Source organism: Galeopterus variegatus, unplaced genomic scaffold (genome assembly GCF_000696425.1).
Source record: "Galeopterus variegatus unplaced genomic scaffold, G_variegatus-3.0.2 Scaffold151, whole genome shotgun sequence".
In the NCBI taxonomy this organism is placed as follows: Eukaryota; Metazoa; Chordata; class Mammalia; order Dermoptera; family Cynocephalidae; genus Galeopterus; species Galeopterus variegatus.
The window spans coordinates 755140-774963 of record NW_007726262.1 but is presented as its reverse complement, the minus strand read 5'-3'; the positions used below and the strand labels follow the sequence as shown (position 1 = coordinate 774963).

Below are 19824 nucleotides of genomic sequence, written 5' to 3'. Positions count from 1 at the left end.
TTTTAAAAAAAAAAAAAAAAAAAAAAAAAAAAAAAAAAAAAAAAAAAAAAAAAAAAAAAGATGGAAACCAAATTACTAACAAGAGCTGTGCCAAGGAGGAGAGATGAGGGAGATTTCTTTCCATTGCAGTAGAATAGGTTCCTTTAGCTCCTGGGTCAGGAAGTTCTTAGGGCCTGGGTCTCTTGAGGACTCTGCAAAGGTAAGAAAAATGGAACTAGTATTTACTGAGCCTCTTCCGTGTGCAGGAGTGATGAAGGGTTTGTTCACAGGATCCATTTTAATTTAATCCTCATAGCAACTCTGAGGAAATGCTGGAGTATTTATTCTAGCAACAACCTGCACAACCAGCACTTTTTCCAGTGATAGGGGTTTTCCAGGGAGGACACAGCTGGAGCTGCTGAAGGCATTTTGTCTAGCTCTCTGCCTCAAGCCAGCGCCACCCTTAAATCTGTCTGGATACACGCACAGAGTATTTTTTATATTACCCTTTTGTACTCTTTCTTTTCCAGAGAGATTATTTTAGTCAAAAGAAAATTTTATTCACACAAATCCTCTTTTTTAAAAAAATTTTTTCAAAGATGACCAGTAAGGGGATCTTAACCCTTGACTTGGTGTTGTCAGCACCACACTCTCCCAAGTGAGCCACGGGCCTGCCCTGACAAATTCTCTTTAAAATGCTTTCTTAGAAAGAGATGGTTTTGTTCCTTTGGCATTTTCTTTACTAATCAAAATGTCCTTTTGCTCTTCTCTCCTTTCCTGTCCCTCTCCTTTCATATCCATACACACTGTCCTCAATCTTTTCAGATTTTTTCCTCTCCATACTTTAGTTCCCTCACTATCATTAGGGTTGTCCTTTTTGTTTATTACCTTTGAGGAAACATCCACACAACCTTTCTGAATATATCTCGTTACTCAACGAAAGTCCCTATTTATTCTGTCGAAGCACAAAATTGGCGTCAGGAGGGTCAAATTTAAGTCCGAGTTCTTCTAAGTTACTTTACGTCAGTGTTCTTTCCAGTAAAAAGGAGAACGCTAACGCTGCTTTGCCACCTCCATTATTATGTGGCATGAATGAAACAATGAAAGCAGAAATGAAGCCTTGTGCAAGGACGTAGTTGCTGATTCACTCTCCAGGGGTTAAAGAGGCAGAGAAGAATGAATACGGGAGCCCTGGAGTCAGTACTGGGTTTAGGTTTTGGCTCCATGTTATCTAGCCATGTGACTTTACAGAGGCTACTTAACTTCTCTGAGCCTCAATTTTCTCATCTGAGCTTCATTATCATGGGGGTGAGAGGCATGTTTTCTTCATTTGTAAAAAAAATACCTACTTCAAAAGATGATGCTCAGGAACAGAATAAGGATATCTGCTCTTGTCAGTTCTACTAAACATTGTACTGGAGATTACAGACAGGGCAATTAGGCAAGGAAAAGAAAACTTAAAAATCCAGTTTGGAAAGGAAAAAGTAAAACTACCTCTATTAGCAAATGATACAATCTTGTATGTGGAAACCCCTAAATAATCTACTAAAAAACTATTAAAGCTAACACCCAACTTCAGCGAGGTTGCAAGATACAAGAGCAATACACAAAAATCACATAATTAGCAGTGAACAGTCCAAAAATGAAATTAAAAAAATAATTTCATTTACAACAGCAGCATCAAGAATAAAATACATAGGAATAAATTTTACAGAAGAAGAGCAAGACTTGTACATAAAAACTACAAAACATTGTTGAAAGAAATTAAAGAACTAAATACATGGAAAGACATCCCACATTCATGGATGAGAAGACTTAATATTGTTAAGATGGAATACTCCTCAAACTGATCTACAGATTTAGTGCAATCCCTAACAGAATCTTGGCTGGGTTTTAGCAGAAATTGATGAGTCGATCCTCTAATTTATATGGAAATGCAAGGGACCTGGAATAGTCAAAATGATCTTGAAGAACAACAAAGCTGGAAGATCACATGTTCCAATTTCAAAACTCACTATACAGTTACAGTAATCAAGATGGTGTGATTCTGGCATAAGGATAGACATACAGCTCAATGGAATAGAATTGAGAGTCCAGAAATAAACCCAAACACTTATGGCCAATTGATTTTCAATAAAGATGCCAAGATCATTGAATGGGGTAAACATTGTCTTTCCAACAAATGGTGCTGGAACAGCCTGGTATCTACGTGCAAAAGGATGAAGTTAGACCCCTACCTTACACCATATACAAAAATGAACTTAAAGACTGAACTGATTAAAAAACCTAAATGATATAAAACTATAAAAGATATAAAACTATAAAAATCTTAAAAGAAAACATAGATGTACATTTTTGTGAGTTTGGATTAGGCAGTGGTTTCTTCGATATAACACCTGAAGCACAAGCAACCAAGGAAAAGAATAAATAAATTGGACTTCATCAAAATTTACAGCTATTGTGCTTCAAAGGACACCTTCAAGAAAGTGAAAAGACATCCCACAGATTGAGAGAAAATATTTGCAAATCATAATCTGATAAGGTTCTAGTATCCAAAATATATTAAGAACTCCTACAACTCAACAATAAAAAAGCCAAATTACCCAATTTTTAAAATGGGAAAAGGATTTGAATAGGTATTTCTTCCAAGAAGATATACAAATGGCCAACTAATACATGAAAAGATGCTCAATATCATTAGTGATTAGGAGAATGACAATCAAAATGACAACAAGATGCAAATTCACATCCAGTAGGATGGCTATAATAAAAAAGATGAACAAGTATTTGTGAGCATGTGGAAAAATTTGGAACCCTCATATATTGTTGGTGAAAATGTAAAACGATGCAGCTGTTTCAGAAAATAGCCTGGCAATTCCTCAAATGGTTAAGCACAGTACCATATACTCTATAATTCCACTCCTAATATACACAAGAAAATTGAAAACAAATATTCATACAAAAACGTATACCCAAATGTTCATAGCAGTGTAATAGCCCAAAAGTGGAAACAACCTAAATGTCCATCAAATGATGAAAGTATAAATAAAATGTATATGTCCATACAATGAAATAGCATACATCCATAAGAAGGAATGGTGTACTGATAATTGCTACAATGTGGATGAACCTTGAAAACATTATGTTAATTGAAAGAAGCCAGACACAAAAGACTGGCTTCTGTTTGTATATGTATGATTCCTTTTATATAAAATGTTCAGAATAGGCAAATCCATAGAGACATGAGGTAGATTAGAAGTTGCTGGGGCTGGGAAGAGGGAGAAATTGAGAGTGACTGCTAATGGGCACAGGGTTTCTCTCTGGGGTGATGAAACTTTTTTAGAATTAGTGATGATGGTTGCACAATCTAGTGAATATACTAAAAACCACTGAGATGTACACTTTAAATGGATAAATTTTATGTTATAAAATTATATTAATAAAAAAAGATAGTGCTGAGAATTCAATGCACTAACAATGACTGCATATTGCAGGTGATTAATTAATTAGTTGTCCCCCCTTTCTATCTTTCCAGTATCTCCACTTTTTATATCACCCATCTGCCCAAACAATAATAGTTATTGTGCTCCAGTTGCCCACCAACAACTTTGGGGACTGGGGGTACAGTGGTGAGTGAAAAAGTCTAAATTGGAGCTTACAGTCTGGTAAGGGAGACAATCATGCAATACAGAATTACATGCTGGTAAATGATATGAACAAAAAAATGCAAGCTTTCTTGAGAGTGAAGGGAATTATCCTAAAAACAAGGCTTGGGTGTAAACATGTACTGTTCTCTCTTTCATGCAGAAGAAGTCTGAAGCAGCAGAAGGGTCGGTGAGTAATTCCACTGGAGGGTGGTCTGCGTGCTTTTAAAAGGGCTGGGGCCTCTTCTTGAATTCTCAGGTGAATAACTCATGGGCTGTAGGAGCTGCAATGAGATCTGGGGAGAGAGGAACAACAATACACAGGGGCAGGAGCTATCTGGCATCCGAGACCTTCACTGGGAAGCAAACAGGAAGCCTTCAGTGTTACTTAGTGTGTCTTGAGAAGTGCAAAAAGAACAGGGAGAGAAGAAATAATTTAAAACAGGCAAATGTTTAGTTTCATAGACATCTTTTCGTGTAGCCTGGCAAATGAGAACAGACTGTGTTTAGAAGTCATTATTATCATTAGGACTTTTATTTTCAGAAAGAATTTTAGGCGATTTGTAAGAAACATACTAGAAAACCTAATAGAAAATAAAAGTCATAGAGAGAAAAACAAATATTCACAAAAGCTAGGCTAATAGAATTACTGTATTGAGTATTAAATTTAGCTCTATGCTTCCTGATAGCCAAAGCAAAAAGAAAACAGTGAATTAACCAGTTTTAAAGTCTGCCATTTAAATAGCTGCCGTTTAATGAGGACCTATGGCAGGCCAGATGCTTTGTGTGGGCTAGAGGGTTTATTTCCATTTAAACTATTTTTATTTTTTGCAAAATACCTTCCAATCCTTGACCACATATACTTTTCCAAATAGTTATAAATAGCATTGTCACCTCTCCCACTCTCCTTATCACAGCATGATTCTCTAACTTCAATGTCATACAATCATCTGGGGATCTTGTTAGAATGCAGATTCTGATTCAGTTGGTGGAGTATAACTTTTTTCTCATAGTTTTGCAATGTTCATTATTAAAGTTTTAAAAGCCATAAATTACACAGCACTGGTGTACCATGATTTCTTAAACTGGACGTTAGTTATTAGACATTTAGGGTTGCTGTCATAGATAACTTTTTGCTTCTGTTGATAAATTCCTGAGTGGAATTACTGAATCAAAAAGCAACCACACACCTCTATGTCTGCTTTTTCTTTTCTTTTCTTTTTTTTTGTACTACATTTTAAAAGACCTATGTTTTTCCTTGAGGGACAGTACATCCTATCTTACACATGAATGAGGAAATTCACATGTCTGAGTAGAACTGAAGTCAAAATGTGAGCATACACGGGGAAGTGTTTCTTTTTATGTTGGCTTTAAAAAATGTCAGTCTTATAATCTTGCAATCTTTCGTCATTTTGTTTTTCTTATAACACAGGTTATCTACTTCCCAGACAATGGAAGATTAGGGAATCTAACTCTTCAGAGATAAAAACTTGTTTCTTCCAAGCTTCCTCGTCCCTGGCTACTATAGGCCTGAAGTCTTTTATTATAGGATCAAAACCTGACAGTCTCCCGAGACAAGACCTACTCCTTCAGGTGAAGCAGAACTGCAGTGACCCACATCAAAGATATTCAGAGGCAAAGTGGTGTGGAGAGAGCTCACCGCACCGACTGGATCTCAAGTTCTCTCCCTGGTCCCTCACACCACCAAATCACTTTACTTTCTTGGAGACTCTCCTCTGTAAAATGGAAGGGCCGGATGAGTCCATCCCTAGGTGCTTCCCAGGTTTGTCTCTGATAGCGCAGTTAATGGAGTATACACTCCTTTGGAAGCACATGCACAGAAACACCCAACCAGCTACACAAGGGCTACTGAGATTAAGGTGACTGGAAGCATGCTGGATCATTTCAGGTTGAGGCTGAGGGGGTCTTTTGCTTTCCCCTTCTCATATTTTGTTTTTTTATTGCTGCTCAGATGGGGTAAGGAATGGAAAGGTCACCAGAACCTGAATCCTTTAGCATCTACCAGGAAGTCTTATAAAGATTGGGTGAACATAGGATCTAAAAACTCCTGAGACTAATTTGACTTTTTTCTCCCTGGGAACCAAAATTCACATTTCTTCATAGTGCCCACACTGACTTGACCAGAACTGACTACCAGCTTCAGAAATTTGTTACTTGTGTTCAGGTAATTTGTTAGAAGAATAGATGACAATTCTTGTCAAAAACTTTGTATTTGGCTTACTAAATGCCAGCCCCCAGAGGACAACTCGATTTAGGTAATACTTCACTGTACGTAGCAAATGCCAAGATGAGGATAGGTTTTATAGGCTGTTCCCCGAGTGAAGCATGGTGCACAGAAACAGGGTTTTGTTGATTATCTGCAGTGAATGATCCTGAGGAATAGTGTTTTTGTTGTCTTTGTCCATTTACTCAGTAAAGAAACTATCTGAGTGTGCTGTTCTCTCACAGGTGGAAAGAGGATAAACGCTGAACAAAACCATAATGAACCTTGTTGCTTGATCAAGCAGCAATCCGTGACATGGGGAAGTTTTCTTATTCTTGGCTGTCAGGCATTTCTTTGACCAGCGCACTCTGACAACCAGCCTAGTGTGCTGTTTCCTCTTCAATTCAGATAGGCTAGGAATGAGTATCCTACTGTTGTCTCAGTTAAATTACTGATGATGGGAACTATTATAATAGGATTTGACTTTGTCACTACGTCCACAGAAGTCAGTTTACAAGAATGATCACATTCATATTCTTTTGCCGATAAAATTATTTAGGTCATAGTCAGGCACCTACTTTATGCAAGCTTGATGAATGACAGAATTTGATAAGTTCTGTAGCTTAGTGACTTTTCTAACTATATTTGTTCATTTGTTTCTCGTACTTACTTTTTAGAGGTACAAGAAAATTTTCTAAAAGCCTCTCTACCCTCAAAATATTTCTCACTGAAATGGCATATATGGTGGTCCACAGAAGCTACTGGGAGGCTTAAGGTGCATCTGCCTACAGCCCATACATTGCTCTTAGAACAGTGAGTCAGCAAAGCAGGAGTTGATGTTTACCAATGACCAGTGCTTTTATCTTCAAGGAAACTCAATTCAATCTCTCTAATAATAATAATCATTTTGGTTCAGATACATAGTTATCAGCCCTTTTCAAGTCGCTTTCCCTCAAATCTCATTCATCTTTGAAAGTACATAGAATAAAAAATCAATAAAATCACCAGTCCTCTTACCAGGTTGCCTTGTTTCTCACTTTTGGCTTGCCTCTGTCTTGGGCTGGGATGTAGAGATGATGATGGTGCCCAAGCTTCAATGACAATGACTAGCCCCAAGCAGATGTTGAGAGGAAAGACCAGTAATTAATTTATAGCTGAAATGTGAATTTGAAGGATATCCTAAATGCTTTCATTATCTTACAATCCTGTATGAGTTACCTATTGCTGCATGACAAATTACTCCAGAACTCAGTGGCTTAATTAAAACACTTATCTGTTTCTGTGGGTTAGGAATCCCAGCAAGATTTAGCTAAGTGTCTTTGCTTGTGTTTCTCACGAAGCTGCAATTGGGTTGGATCCTCTTCCAAACTCAGTGTGTTAGCAGGATTGTTTATCACAGGTTGTTGGAGCTGAGGGTGTGTTTTTTGATGGCTGTTAAGCGCTTCTCAACAGGGCTACTCACACGGCAGCTTGCTTCCCCAGAGCAGGAGTTCCAAAAGAAAGCAGGACAGAACAAGAGAGGGTGCGGACAGAAGCCACAGCCCTCTTATAACCCTATCTCAGAGGCGACATCCCATCACTTGTGCCCTATTCTGTTAAACAAAGTCCAGCCCACACTCAAGGCAAGCAGATCACACAAGTGCATGAATACCAGAAGGTGGGAATCATTGAGGCCCTTCTAAAAGTTGTTTTCCAGTTGTATTCGTAACTAATTTTATGCTGCAATGGGCATTTATCAGAATGTTTTACTGTAACAAAGATTAGATTCTGGAAGCCTTACATGCCAATGGACACATTTGTTTTCTAATAAAAGATTGATGAAGATGAAAGCAGAAGAGCTCCAACCCTGAAAATGCATCTCACTGTTATCTGAGGATTTATAGTTAGAGTCCATTAAATACATTTTCAACATCAACCTCACTCTCCTCTATACCTAGTGAATCCAAAGCAAACAATGCAAACAATGGTGTCTTAGTGTCACAACTGAGAACAGCTCAAATTGCAGGCAGCTGATTCACTTCTGTACAGTCCAGTTCTGCCATCTGGAGGGCAAGACATTACTATATTAAAATGGGCAAAAATTAGACATCTGTATTAATAAAAGGGAGATTATGATGAAAAATGAACATGGGAGGATATAAATCAAATTGAACATCTGTGTATCAGAAACGCTCCTCTCATTACAAGGAATCGGTGCAGTCTATAAACACAACTAGGAAATAAATTTAATTCCTAGCTCAAAATTTCTAAACACTTATAATCTCAAATTTTGGTTTTCTTGGTGTCTGATCAGTAATGGGATCTGAACCCTTGGCCTTGGTGTTATAATGCTGTGCTCTAAACAACTGAGCTTACTGGCCAGCCCCAATTTTCTGGGACTTTAATTGGGACACTTCTCTTATTATGAGGACTTGGTGTAGATTAGTATTTCTGCAAGGACTTAAAGGTAAGTGCATATCATGTATAGTTTTTTAACTCCAACTTTAAAAAATATCTTCAGTGACACAAAAACAAACCTCAGTAGGCCTCAGAGTTTATAGCCACCTTTATTAATATTCCAGATTGTGAAAAGAGCTTTGTTACCAATGGCTTGCTAAGTCCCGAGGAACTGACTATTCAAACTTCTCTGGAGTCATTAAGGCCTTCTTTTTAAGCAAACTTAAGTTCAGATTCTACTATCAGTAAATCACCAATTTTCTGTGATAGTTGTCTAATAGGAAAGCATTTTCCTCTTAAGGCTGAACTGGAAGACTCTATAGTCTTCAAAAGAATGGGCAGTAAAAAAGTTCCTTTACAACCTGGGCCTGCTCTGGAGCAACTAAATTGTTTCCTGGTGGACACTCAGGGCCCAGCAAATTAAGAATTAAAGGTGGGGCTGTAACTCTACCTGTTTGTTGGTTCCTTTGAGATAGCTACAAGCTCTCCTACAACAGCCCTAAGATTTCCCCAAACCCTGGGAATTCTAGGGCCATTCATTTAACACAATGCGTAGAGGGTCTGCCTAGGTTAGTCAGAATGGTAAATATATTGGTTTGATGACTTCCAATAGGTTACATTCCGGTCAACACTTCAAAAACACTACACGTCTTAAGTATTGTACAACTAAAACAAGTTAATTAGAACACTTTATGTGATTCAGGGGCAGGTAGAGAAGGGCTTTCTGTGAATAATACAAAAAAATACTGCAAATAAAAATGAAAAGCAAATTTAAAACTGGGCAAGTATATAAGAGCACTTTAAAAAGTTCATGAAAACATATTATCTTTCAAATCTATTTCCCCATGAATTTTTTGACATACCCCCATATAAAGCAAAAATGACAAAAATTAATTACCCTTTAATATATTAACGAGTCCTGACCAACTAACTCATCAAATAAGGAAGAAAGCCAAAAGAAAGGTGGCTAATTTAGGCAAATAACCAAAAAAAGGGAAAAGGCCAATGAAACACATGAAACAAGTTTTTGACCTCAGAAGTAATATGCAAATTAAAACAAGATATTCCCTCTTCGGGGGCAAACTAGCTATTAGGAATAAAATGTAAAAAAAAAATACAATAGGCCTATTCTAACACTGCTGGTACACAGGAAAACAGTCTAACTGTTCTCTAGATAAGTTAGGCAATATTTATTTAAAAGCCTCAAAAATACGCTTTGTCCCAGCCGTGCTAAGAATTTAACCTAAGGAGTAAATCTGACGAGCGTATGAAAGTCTGCGTGTAACAGTGTCCATCATGCAAGTGCCTTATTAAGAGTTTACATCTCCAAGTCTTCTGCATTTTGCACATACTGCATTTGTAATCTGAGGGAAAAAAGCCGACCAAACAACCCCCCCACCCAAATGTTATGGGAAAATGGTATTGGTAGATGTAGGGAATAACAATTTTCCAAAATGTACTTTTGTTAATTTCACCCCACCCCCAATTTAAAGCTAGAAGCAAAACTACAAATCCCCCAAGATGGCAAGTGTTCAAGTTACACAGTTTCATTGAATATTTAAGACCAAAAAGCATACTCAACCAATCCTTTTCTCCAACTGGTTGGGTCAGACCAACTTGGGAAACAAATGAACAGAAATTTTCTAGAAACATGTAGGCTATTAAATAATTTGTTTATTGTACTGCATTTACAAAGAAAACAGACAATGCACTCAGTAGAAAGAATAAAAATGTATTCAGGTTTTATTTTTAACTGACAGCAAATAGAAATCCTTTAGTGAGATCATGGCAATTTGACAATATTATGATTAAGCTCAATAAAAGTATGTGGGGTACTTGGAAGATCAAGTTCTACAGCTGCCTCTTTCCACATCTTCTAATTTATCTGGCTCCTTAAATGACAGGGGGAAAAGCCCTTATTTGGTGGGGAAACATCTCCAAAATGAAGTTTTAGGTTCTCTCTCCTATTAAAATTTCCTGTCAATTGTTATAACAGGCCCTTCTGTTTGTGTTTTTTGGTTATTTCATCTTAACATCACCACAATTCCTGTAATTCCACAATTGTGATTTTACAACGTAGAACAGAATTAGTTCTAGTCTATTGCTTTAGATGTAAATACAGTTGAAAACCCATAGTGGATTAGAATTGCTGAAGGATCTCCCTGCCGTTGTTTGACACAATCTATTTTCTTTACTCTTGATAGGTGCACAGTGCATAGCTGACTTAAAATTCTTTCTACAGGAACATGTCTGACTTCGGGAGTACCCAATCAAGGATCCGATGAATAGCTGGCCAGTTACTCGGAACACTGTGTATATGAGTTAAATGGACTGCATAACGGCCCCACTTTTCCTTTATCATTGTTGGTGGATAAATGATAGAAACTAGATTACAATCTTCATATAGAGAGGTGGCTACCCAACAGTCTCATTGATACTTTGCTAGTAGAACTTCAAGTTGCACCTCCTTGGCTTTCTGTAAATTAGAGTCCTGTAGCCGCTTCTGGAAAATGCTATAATATCCAAGGCCCACTTGGTCCATGCTGAACAAGCAACTGTGACCCCGATTCTGCCCCTCTTTTGCTTTTCAACATTACCCAAGGAATACGTAATGTCTATGGCAAGTCTAGGAGAAGCCCATCCTAAAATAAAATTTGCAAAGCCGTTACTAATTAAAGAAAAAGAAAAGAGCCTCAAGTACATCTCAAAATTGCAGTTAAAAACTTACATTATACAAGGAAATAGCAGCAGAGAATGGCTAATCTTAAAAACAAAAAAAAAGAAAAATGTACCTTCCTACCTCTCCCCTTGGTTCTTTTATTTGGGGTTTCATTAAAGACCCCAAGCCTCTGAGAAAATAAGAAAGGAAAAGCCTCAGAAGGAAACTGCTTCAAGACTAGAATTTTGGGCAAGGTAAAGAAAAATCTGTAAATAAAAGCAGGGACTGTTTGGAAAAGAATCAGAACTCTAGGACATTTTTCTTCTTAGATGGGAAAACTCCAAAACCCAGATCTCCTTTCTAGAGTCATCCTGATTCTTTAGTTATGGGGTAGTAAACTCAAGTACAAAGAGTAAAGTGCCAGCCAGGGATTAAAAGAACAAAAACTAAAACAAAACAACCAATCAAAATAACTCTGCTCTTAGGGTAACAGAAGACACACAGAAAAGAACTGTTTGCAGAACTGAGGTTCTCAACAAATTACTATTCAATGGTTCCGTTTTTGTTTACATTAAAAATCACACTGAAGATTCAAAGATCTTAAGATTCATTAAAAAGAATTTTACGTGCTTTGAACAGTGATAAAATGGTACCCAAATTTGGTGTTTATACAGCTCATTTAAAAAGATAGTAGCTTAGAAGTCATAGGAACAAATGTGAACATAGAGAACAGAAATAATCTAGGAAGATGATGCAGCCTGGATACAGCAAGTTTAATGTCTCTGCTGTACACAGAATTAACACCCTTTCCCCTCCTCATCCTTATGCTGGCAATAGGATATGCACTAGAAAATGTGACTCTTAGAGTCAATGAATAAAAGGATGGGCTCATACATCTTCATAGCTCGTTTTAAAAAGGATGGTTATAGTTTAAAGAGTGTCCTAATGGAAAGACAAGAGTACAGGGTGAGAGGCTGTTTCACATTTTAGTTCATTAGTCTTTGGCAGAGCCCAACCAAGGCCAAATTCACCTAGGATGCCCAAAGGCTGTGGGAATCTCCACAGGGTCAAGTAAGCAAACCCAAATGAACATGTTGGAGTTAAAAAAAAAAAAAAAAAAAAAAAAAAAAAAAAAAAAAAAAAAAAAATTCCTGAAATCCTTGAAGGAAGAGCTTCACCCTGAAAAGGGAAGAGGGAAAAGCTTGGAGGGGAGGGGTGGATGGTCAGTGTGTGATCTCTGCTGCGGTGCTGGGTACAGGCTTAGGAGTTGAGCCAAGGATGCCGGAGACACTCAGCGGCAGTGGCTCTCTTCTCAGGGATCAGCTCCAACATAGGCAGTAAGAAATCCGTGAATCCAGCTGCCTCCTCCTGAGACCACTCATACTTCTCCACTAGAACCTCAAAAAGGCCCCAGGGTTTCAGCTTCGTGATGTGTTTCAGGTCACCTGCAGTGAAGACAGTACAAAAGAAACTGACCTACAATAACAAGTGACAAGATCCTCTTGTGGAAATCCAGGAACTAATCCAGGGAGTCTACAAAGAATCAAATTTTGCAATCAGAATCTAATCCTCCATTCACAAAGCACTTCTTTCCTAACGTATTCCTCAAAAAGAAGTACCTCTTTTTCATATGGGCCTAAAAATTTTAAATAATTTATTTTCTCTCCTATTCCAAGATTTTTTGGTCCAGTCAAACTGGGTATACTTATCAGGAACTAAATATTATAATATTCACTGAAATGAATATTAAATGCCTACATATTCAATACAACCTGTTTGTACTTTTTTTTTTTTTTTGCTTGATAGTCTAGTAAACGTTTCAAAATAAGGCAGTAATTTAAAAATAAACAGCTAATACCACGTCAAACATGAATAAAAGCAACAAAACTAAAAGAACAACCCCTATATAGGTTTCACCTACAGCAGCATCATATGATGGTAGAGCATCAACCTACTTGTTTCTTTAAAGTGACAATTTTTTATGATAGTTATTAATGGGTTACTAAGGCAAATGCTGCTTAACATTTCTTTCATATACGACACTTATTTGAAGTCTCTTCTGTGGGCAGTGAGCACCTGTTTAATAACCTACTTGGTACACACACATACCTTAATCTACTTTTGCACACAAGGAGGAACTCTTATCAAGCACTTCACCATTTTCCTGCCCAAAAAGAGGTTTAAGGAAGGGTAATGTTTCTGAGGATGCCTCCTGTCAAGGATTGAGAAAAATCATTTTTCTCGGCACTTGTGTAGAGGTTGTAAAAAAAAGGGAAACATGGCACAATGGGAAAAAAAAATGCAAGACAGTTCTAGGTCCTTCTAGGTCAGGTTTTCACATTCAGTTTTATTTAGGAAGAACAAGAAATATATTATCATCAACTCAAAAATGTGAGGTGAGAATTTTATTTTTGTTTCTTAACAAATGACTTATAAAACTGAAAAATGTAAAGTTAGTTTGTATGATTAATATGTTTGAGTGACTATGTTATGTGTCACTCTGGTACGAAGATAGTGAGACATTGTCTCTGCCTGTAAGAATTCTTAAACTGCTTACCCTTTGGTAGACGTAGGTCTTAGACCAAATGTCAGCAAAAATTTGCCCATTTTCCAAAAGTGCTGTAGTAAGAGTAATCAACCAACTATGTATCAGGTACTATACATATATTAACTAATTTAATATGAAGTACACATTATTATTATCCCCATTCAGAAATCAGCAAATTGAGGCACAGTGAGGTTGCTCCACATAACCAGGATTTGACACAGCCTGGCTGGCTCTAGTCTCTGCTCTTGACCACACTCTTTCACCTCTCTGCTAAGTCACAGTTCAGCAGTCAAGATAGGCCCATCTTTCTGTAGGATGTTGGGAACATGTACCCAACTAAACTTACCTGTTCACTGTTAAACACTTTTGCCCCACAATGTCTGGGAACAAACATTTATTTTACCTTTTTTGGTGAAAAATTCCTTGGAATATTTTCCTGCCACAATGAGCTTGCGAGGCACCTTCCCCAGAAGTTCTATGATCAATGCAATGTGATCTGTATGTTTCAAACATTTTAAGAGGGGGGGAAAAAAAAGACATACATAACAGGAGTAACAAATGCTGCTCCAGACACTGGCAGAAAGAGTAGCATGCATACCTCTTTATAAAGCATTTCAGGCTTGCTTTCTGTGTTAAATGGAAAGAGGAGGACTCTTCCCATCTAATGGAGAATCCAGAAAATCATAAAAAAATCAGGTGCCCACTCAGTGGGACTTAAGTGATAACTAAAAACAATCTTGGTATGAATGCTCTGCTTCCTGAAGTTGTATCCCTGGGGCCTGGATGAAAACTCATGTTAACAACACTACCTCTACGATTGAAGAAGTCCTGTGAGTATTTCCCACTGAGGGCAAAGTGTCTTGGAATTCTGTCTATCAGCTCTATAATGTGCACAATGTGGTCTAAAATAGAAGGGTAAGAAGAACAGGATCAAGGACAACCTGCAAAAGTTTTTCTATGAATAGCTTTTTCAAGTACTAGCTGTTTAAAAGTAACTACAAATAAAACCAAGTATACTCAAGGGGAGACAGGGAAGGCCAAGATTCAGGCAGTACCTGATGGTAGCTGGCAAGTCTCATTCTGGATTTGAGGCTTCTCTACATTTTTAATTCTATTTTGCTATATATCTAGGTTCAGGTGGGTTTTTCAGGTAAGGTAAAAAATCGTACCATTATCCTTTAGGCATTCTAGACTGTTATCTAAAATACTGCTGTGGGCTTCAAGATAAAATTACAACCTTACATAAGAATGTTCATGACAAAAAAACTGATCACATATGATTCTTTGAGTTTTTACAAGCACCTGTAAAATAGGCCAAAGATTAATACCCCATTTTAAAGATGAGAAACTAGAACCTCAGAGAGAATAAATGGCTTACATAAAGCTGTAGGACTAATAAGAATCAGAACTTAAATGAAAACCCACATCTTATCATGTTTAGTCCAGAGCTTTTAATTTCTTTCTAAAATCACATTTTTAAAGTAAAAATTAGCACTTTTTTTTTTTAAATGACCAGTAAGGGGATCTTAACCTTTGACCTGGTGCTGTCAGCACCACGCTCTCCAAAGTGAGCTAACTGGCCATCCCTATATAGGGATCCGAACCCATGGCGTTGGCGTTATCAGCACCACACTCTCCCAAGTGAGCCACGGGCCGGCCCTAGCACAAACATTTTAAAGTATAGCTATTTGACTATTTGTAGGCCACTAAAATGTCCAAGTCATATAGTGACTTGTAACTATCATAGCATGAATTTGGACTGTGAACACTGCCAGGGAGGTGTGCAGTCTGTTAGCCAGGAGGTAAGCCTGAGACCAGCCGGTACCACACCTCTACACAGCTCTCCTGTCCTTTTCACTCTTCAGGTGACAGAAATTAAGAATGTGAAGAGGTTTTAAAAAATGATGGCTTCTGGGCAGGAAAGAGCTTTATAAATGATTTTCATCCACCAGTTATAGAATCATTAAGGGTTAAAAGGAGTCACTTAAAAACGTCCAATTATATATCTTATAAGGGAAATAACATTCTTGAGACATCCATATCATCTGGGAATTTGTGAAGGTCTCAGGTCATATCCCTTTCTCACATAAAAAACTCAGTGGTGTCAATGTAAAAGGACTTTACATTCATGAATTCACTACAGTCACTGAGCAGTTTTGACTGAATTTATGATTTGGTAACAAGTACCAGGCTGCCAAGAAATTTCTGCCCACTTTAGGCAGGACCTGCAAATAAATGTCTTTGCATAAATTATCATTAACAACAACTAAAGAAAGAATACCAAGGAATAAATGAGACTATCATTTCTCTTACTCTAAACTTCCAAGTGAAGTATTGGTTCTTTTAATATTTTTCTATACCAAAAAATTATTTTTCCCTTGAAATTGTTATTTTACATTTTACTCCAGCAACCTATCTCTGGCTTATCAATTAGCTGTAGGACTGATATATTTGATAGGCAAAATTATCAAGTTTTATCCCGAGTTAGGCCTCAGTCTTACAGTGAATTGTAACAAACTATGGATACACTAGTCAGGGGAAAGGTGTTTGTTTTTTCCTGTTCTTATAAAGGCCAAATTGCAATAGGATAGTACAAAGAGGTTGAGGTTTGATCTAAGGACTGTTAGTACTGACTGGTACAAGAGGGAATAAATTAGGATCTAAATATCTAGAGAAGATGGTTCTCCCTTGTCTTCTTACTTGGGACTTTCCATATATATATTTCAATTTTCAGGTTTGGTAGCATAAGGTTCTACTCAGTATAATTGTAGCCTTTATATGTGTTCTATACTACACACTAATATATATAAACAGTCTAGGAAAGTAAAGAAAAAATAAATAAATTACTCCCTAAACAGATATAGTAGGGCATTTCTAAAACAGTATAAGCCCCAAACTTATAACCCAGAAAAAAAGCAGATAACAGGAAAAATCATGTCTACATGGGTAGTAATTATAGTATTTTCTAACACGGGGCTTATATATACAAAACATGTCCAAACTATACCTACTAAAATAAGCATCTGACTATGGAAATTAGTTATCATAGCACTTTCCAAAGAGTATTTGTTAGAAAGGTTAGCAGGGCCTACTATCACTGCCTATTAATATCCCCAGGGACCATATTTTGAGAAATAGAGATCATTTTTGGTTCCGCAGAGCACAAAACCTGATTTTCCAAAGACTCAAGGAAAGCACAGGGTATGCTGCTGGTGCTCTCTCAAAATAACCCTCATCAATTCTGCAAACAAAACAAAAACTGCCTAAACTGTTTAAGAAGGTAAAACATTTCTTTAGTCATTTTTTTCACTCAAAGTATTAACTCATCTAGTTATTTGGATGCTACCATGATAGAAAAATTGGACACATATATCGTCTGCTTCCACAGCCTCTCAGATGGAACAACTGACAGCTTGGGCTTTTCCCAACGACCATCACAAAATGTAAATCCATTATATTTTGTTTAAAATGAAATTCTAAATGTTAGTATCATTTAAAAAGAAAAAAATTGGGCTGGCCAGTTAGCTCCACCGGTTAGAGCACAGCATTGATCCCTATACTGGCCAGCGCAAGGGAAAAAAAAGAAAAAAAAAAAATATATATATATATATATATATATGTATCTTTAATTTCCAGAAAAGGAAAAAATAATGCTAAATGTTACAGAATTTAAATAGTATATAGCCTCTGCATTCAAGTAGTATGTTTGCATATTAAAATTACTGACTTCCAAATAAAGTTGGTGGCATAACTGAGCAACAGACTAATAAACAGACAGATTCAAACTGGGTAAAGAATGAATCAATGATATATGCAGAAAAGAAGATAACTAGATGTTAAAGGAAAAATTACCTGGCAAATAGAAGCTTTAGTTTAACCAAATGTGGCCTTTTGTCTAATCCTCCGAAAGAGTTCTTTAATATCTTTTATAAAATATATACTATATCTAACACCTAACATAAAATATCTTTTATATTTCTATCTTTTCCTGGATTTATATATACTTAGCACACTAACACAACTAAGGCTCATTAATACTAACCAGTGATGCTTAGCCACATGTGGAAAGTGTAACTACCATGCATAGATACTCTTGGTTAAGGGGACTCACCTTCATCTCGAGTATATTCTTCCCCTGAATGAGGTTCAAACAAATAGTCGCCTGTGGCCAGTTCAAAGGCCTAAGAAAAAGAGAATAACATATGAAAGCATCAAAGAAAAGAAGACTTTTGGAAAGCTTATTGCTATTTGATTCAATATTAAGCAATGTTTTTTCCTTCGAAAAACTTGCAGATGAGTTTAAAAAAAAACAAAAACTAAGACTAAGCCCAAAGCGCTTTCCTCCCACACTTTATCTTAACAAAATGGAGAAAACGTCAAAAACTCAGTTAATACGAACATGAGGATTATTCCATGCCCCCCAAAAAGCCCACTGAAAAACAAAAAAGCAAAACTCCAAACCCAGCAGCTTAGCCCTTTAGAGTTTCCCTTTTTGGTCAGAGAGGGGCACACCTGGATACTGAGGTGACTCTAAGTCATTACATTATTAGTGAGAAGAGTAGGTCTTTCCTACATTATGATTTCATGTGATTAAAAATTGAGATTCTGTACCTAAAATTACAACCAAAAAATTCAGATCTCCTTCTACCCATATCTCTTTTGTGTAACAAAAAGTACAATCTTAACTTCTGTGTGGAAAGCACTCCCTAAACTGTCCCAAATGGAGAGTTCCCAATTCCTAGGTCTACAGAATATCAGAAACTAAAATTAAGTGTAAATAGAGTCAGGAGCCACTCTAAAAGAAAGGCACGTTTCCTACAACAGGAAAACCTCTTGCAAACAGACAATGTTTGAGAGGGTCTTAAATGATGATTTCCTTTGGAATAGGTGCCAAGTAGCATGGAGAGACAGAATCGGGGTAATGGGGCTACATGAATTTCTCATTAATTACAAACAGATCTTTAAAAAATAATAACAGTTAAAAAAAATAACCTTATTAATATGAAAGCACGGTTATAAGCCAAGTGCTTGTCATGTCAATTTTGATTTAAGTCAATGGTACTAAGTAGTCCAGACAATCTCAAGAACTGTAGGGTGAATTTAGTTGGGCATATTCTCTATTTAGACTCAAGTTTAGGTATTGGGGGCTCATCAGTGTTAGTTTCTGCAGTTTCGTAACAGGACAGCCTTTCTCAAAATTGTATCACCTATCTGTACTACCTCTAAGAGCAAGGCCACAAAACCAGAAGTTTCAGGGTAGTTACAGGAATCAAATACTTGTCTCTAAAATGTCAGGGACACTATGGCTTCTTGTTAGGCATCACTGTTTTATATTCCATCAGTTCAGTATGAAACTGAACTACACTGCCAGCAGATACTTGTTTTACCATAAATTACCCTGAGGTTTACAGTACTAAAGCAGCACAGAAACAAACTGATTCTTATTCATCAAATCTTTTTATTCTTTTCTGAAACCAGGACTTTTTCAAATCTCAAGGTCTCATATGTGGAGTTCAGTACAGATAATGAGATTAAAGTTTAAAACAAACAAAAAACAACAACAGAAACTTAGGAATAAATTTAACCAAGAAGGTAAAAGACCTGTACACTGAAAACTATAAAACGTTGATGAAAGAAATTGACAAAGACAGAAATAAATGGAAGATATCCTGTGTTCATGGACTGGAAGAATTAATATTGTTAAAATATCTACCCAAAGTGATCTATAGATTCAATACAATCCCTATCAAAATTCTAATGTCATTTTTCATAGAAATAGAAAAAAACCCTAAAATTCATACAAACCACAAAAACCCCGAATAGCCAAGGCAATCATAAGCAAAAAGAACAAAGCTAAAGGCATCACATTACCTGATTTTAAACTATACTACAAAGCTGTAGTATTAAAACAGCATGGTACTGGCAAAAGGACACATTGACCAACGGGAGAGAAGAAGGAGCCCAGAAATGAACTCATGCATGTATGGTCAATTGATTTTTGACAAAGGTGCCAAGAATACACAATGGGAAAAATAGAGTACCCTCAATAATTGTGTCAAGAAACAGGATAACTACACGCAGAATAATGAAATTGGACTCTCTATCTTATACCATACACAAAAATCAATTCAAAATGTATTAAAAACAAACATAAGATCTGAAACTGTAAAACTACTAGAAGAAAACATAAGGAAAAAAGTATACAACATTGGTCTGGGCAATGATTTTTTGAATTTGATCACAAAATCTCAGGCAACAAAAGCAAAAACAGACAAATGGGATTACATCAAACTGAAAGCTTCTGCACAGCAAAGGAAACAATAGCGTGAAGAGA

At 36.7% G+C, this 19824-nt stretch overlaps 2 protein-coding genes across 3 annotated transcripts in view; one reads left to right on the top strand and one right to left on the bottom strand.

Moving 5' to 3' along the window:
- The window catches only part of LHFPL5 (lipoma HMGIC fusion partner-like 5), a 16153-nt gene extending 8462 nt beyond the window's left edge, over positions 1-7691 (top strand). The window contains exons 3-4 of the mRNA XM_008591986.1: positions 3787-3813; positions 5056-7691. Of these exons, the coding sequence (XP_008590208.1) occupies positions 3787-3797 (11 nt within the window). The 3' untranslated portion in view covers positions 3798-3813; positions 5056-7691. The remainder of the gene's footprint in view (positions 1-3786; positions 3814-5055) is intronic.
- Positions 7692-12070: 4379 nt separating this feature from the next.
- SRPK1 (SRSF protein kinase 1) overlaps positions 12071-19824 on the bottom strand; it is a 67230-nt gene continuing 59476 nt past the window's right edge. For both annotated transcript variants that reach the window (XM_008591977.1, XM_008591973.1), the window contains 3 exons: positions 17602-17671; positions 13894-13986; positions 12071-12387 (listed from right to left, as the gene is read on the bottom strand). In XM_008591977.1, coding sequence (XP_008590199.1) covers positions 12203-12387; positions 13894-13986; positions 17602-17671 — 348 coding nt within the window. In that variant the 3' untranslated portion in view covers positions 12071-12202. The remainder of the gene's footprint in view (positions 12388-13893; positions 13987-17601; positions 17672-19824) is intronic.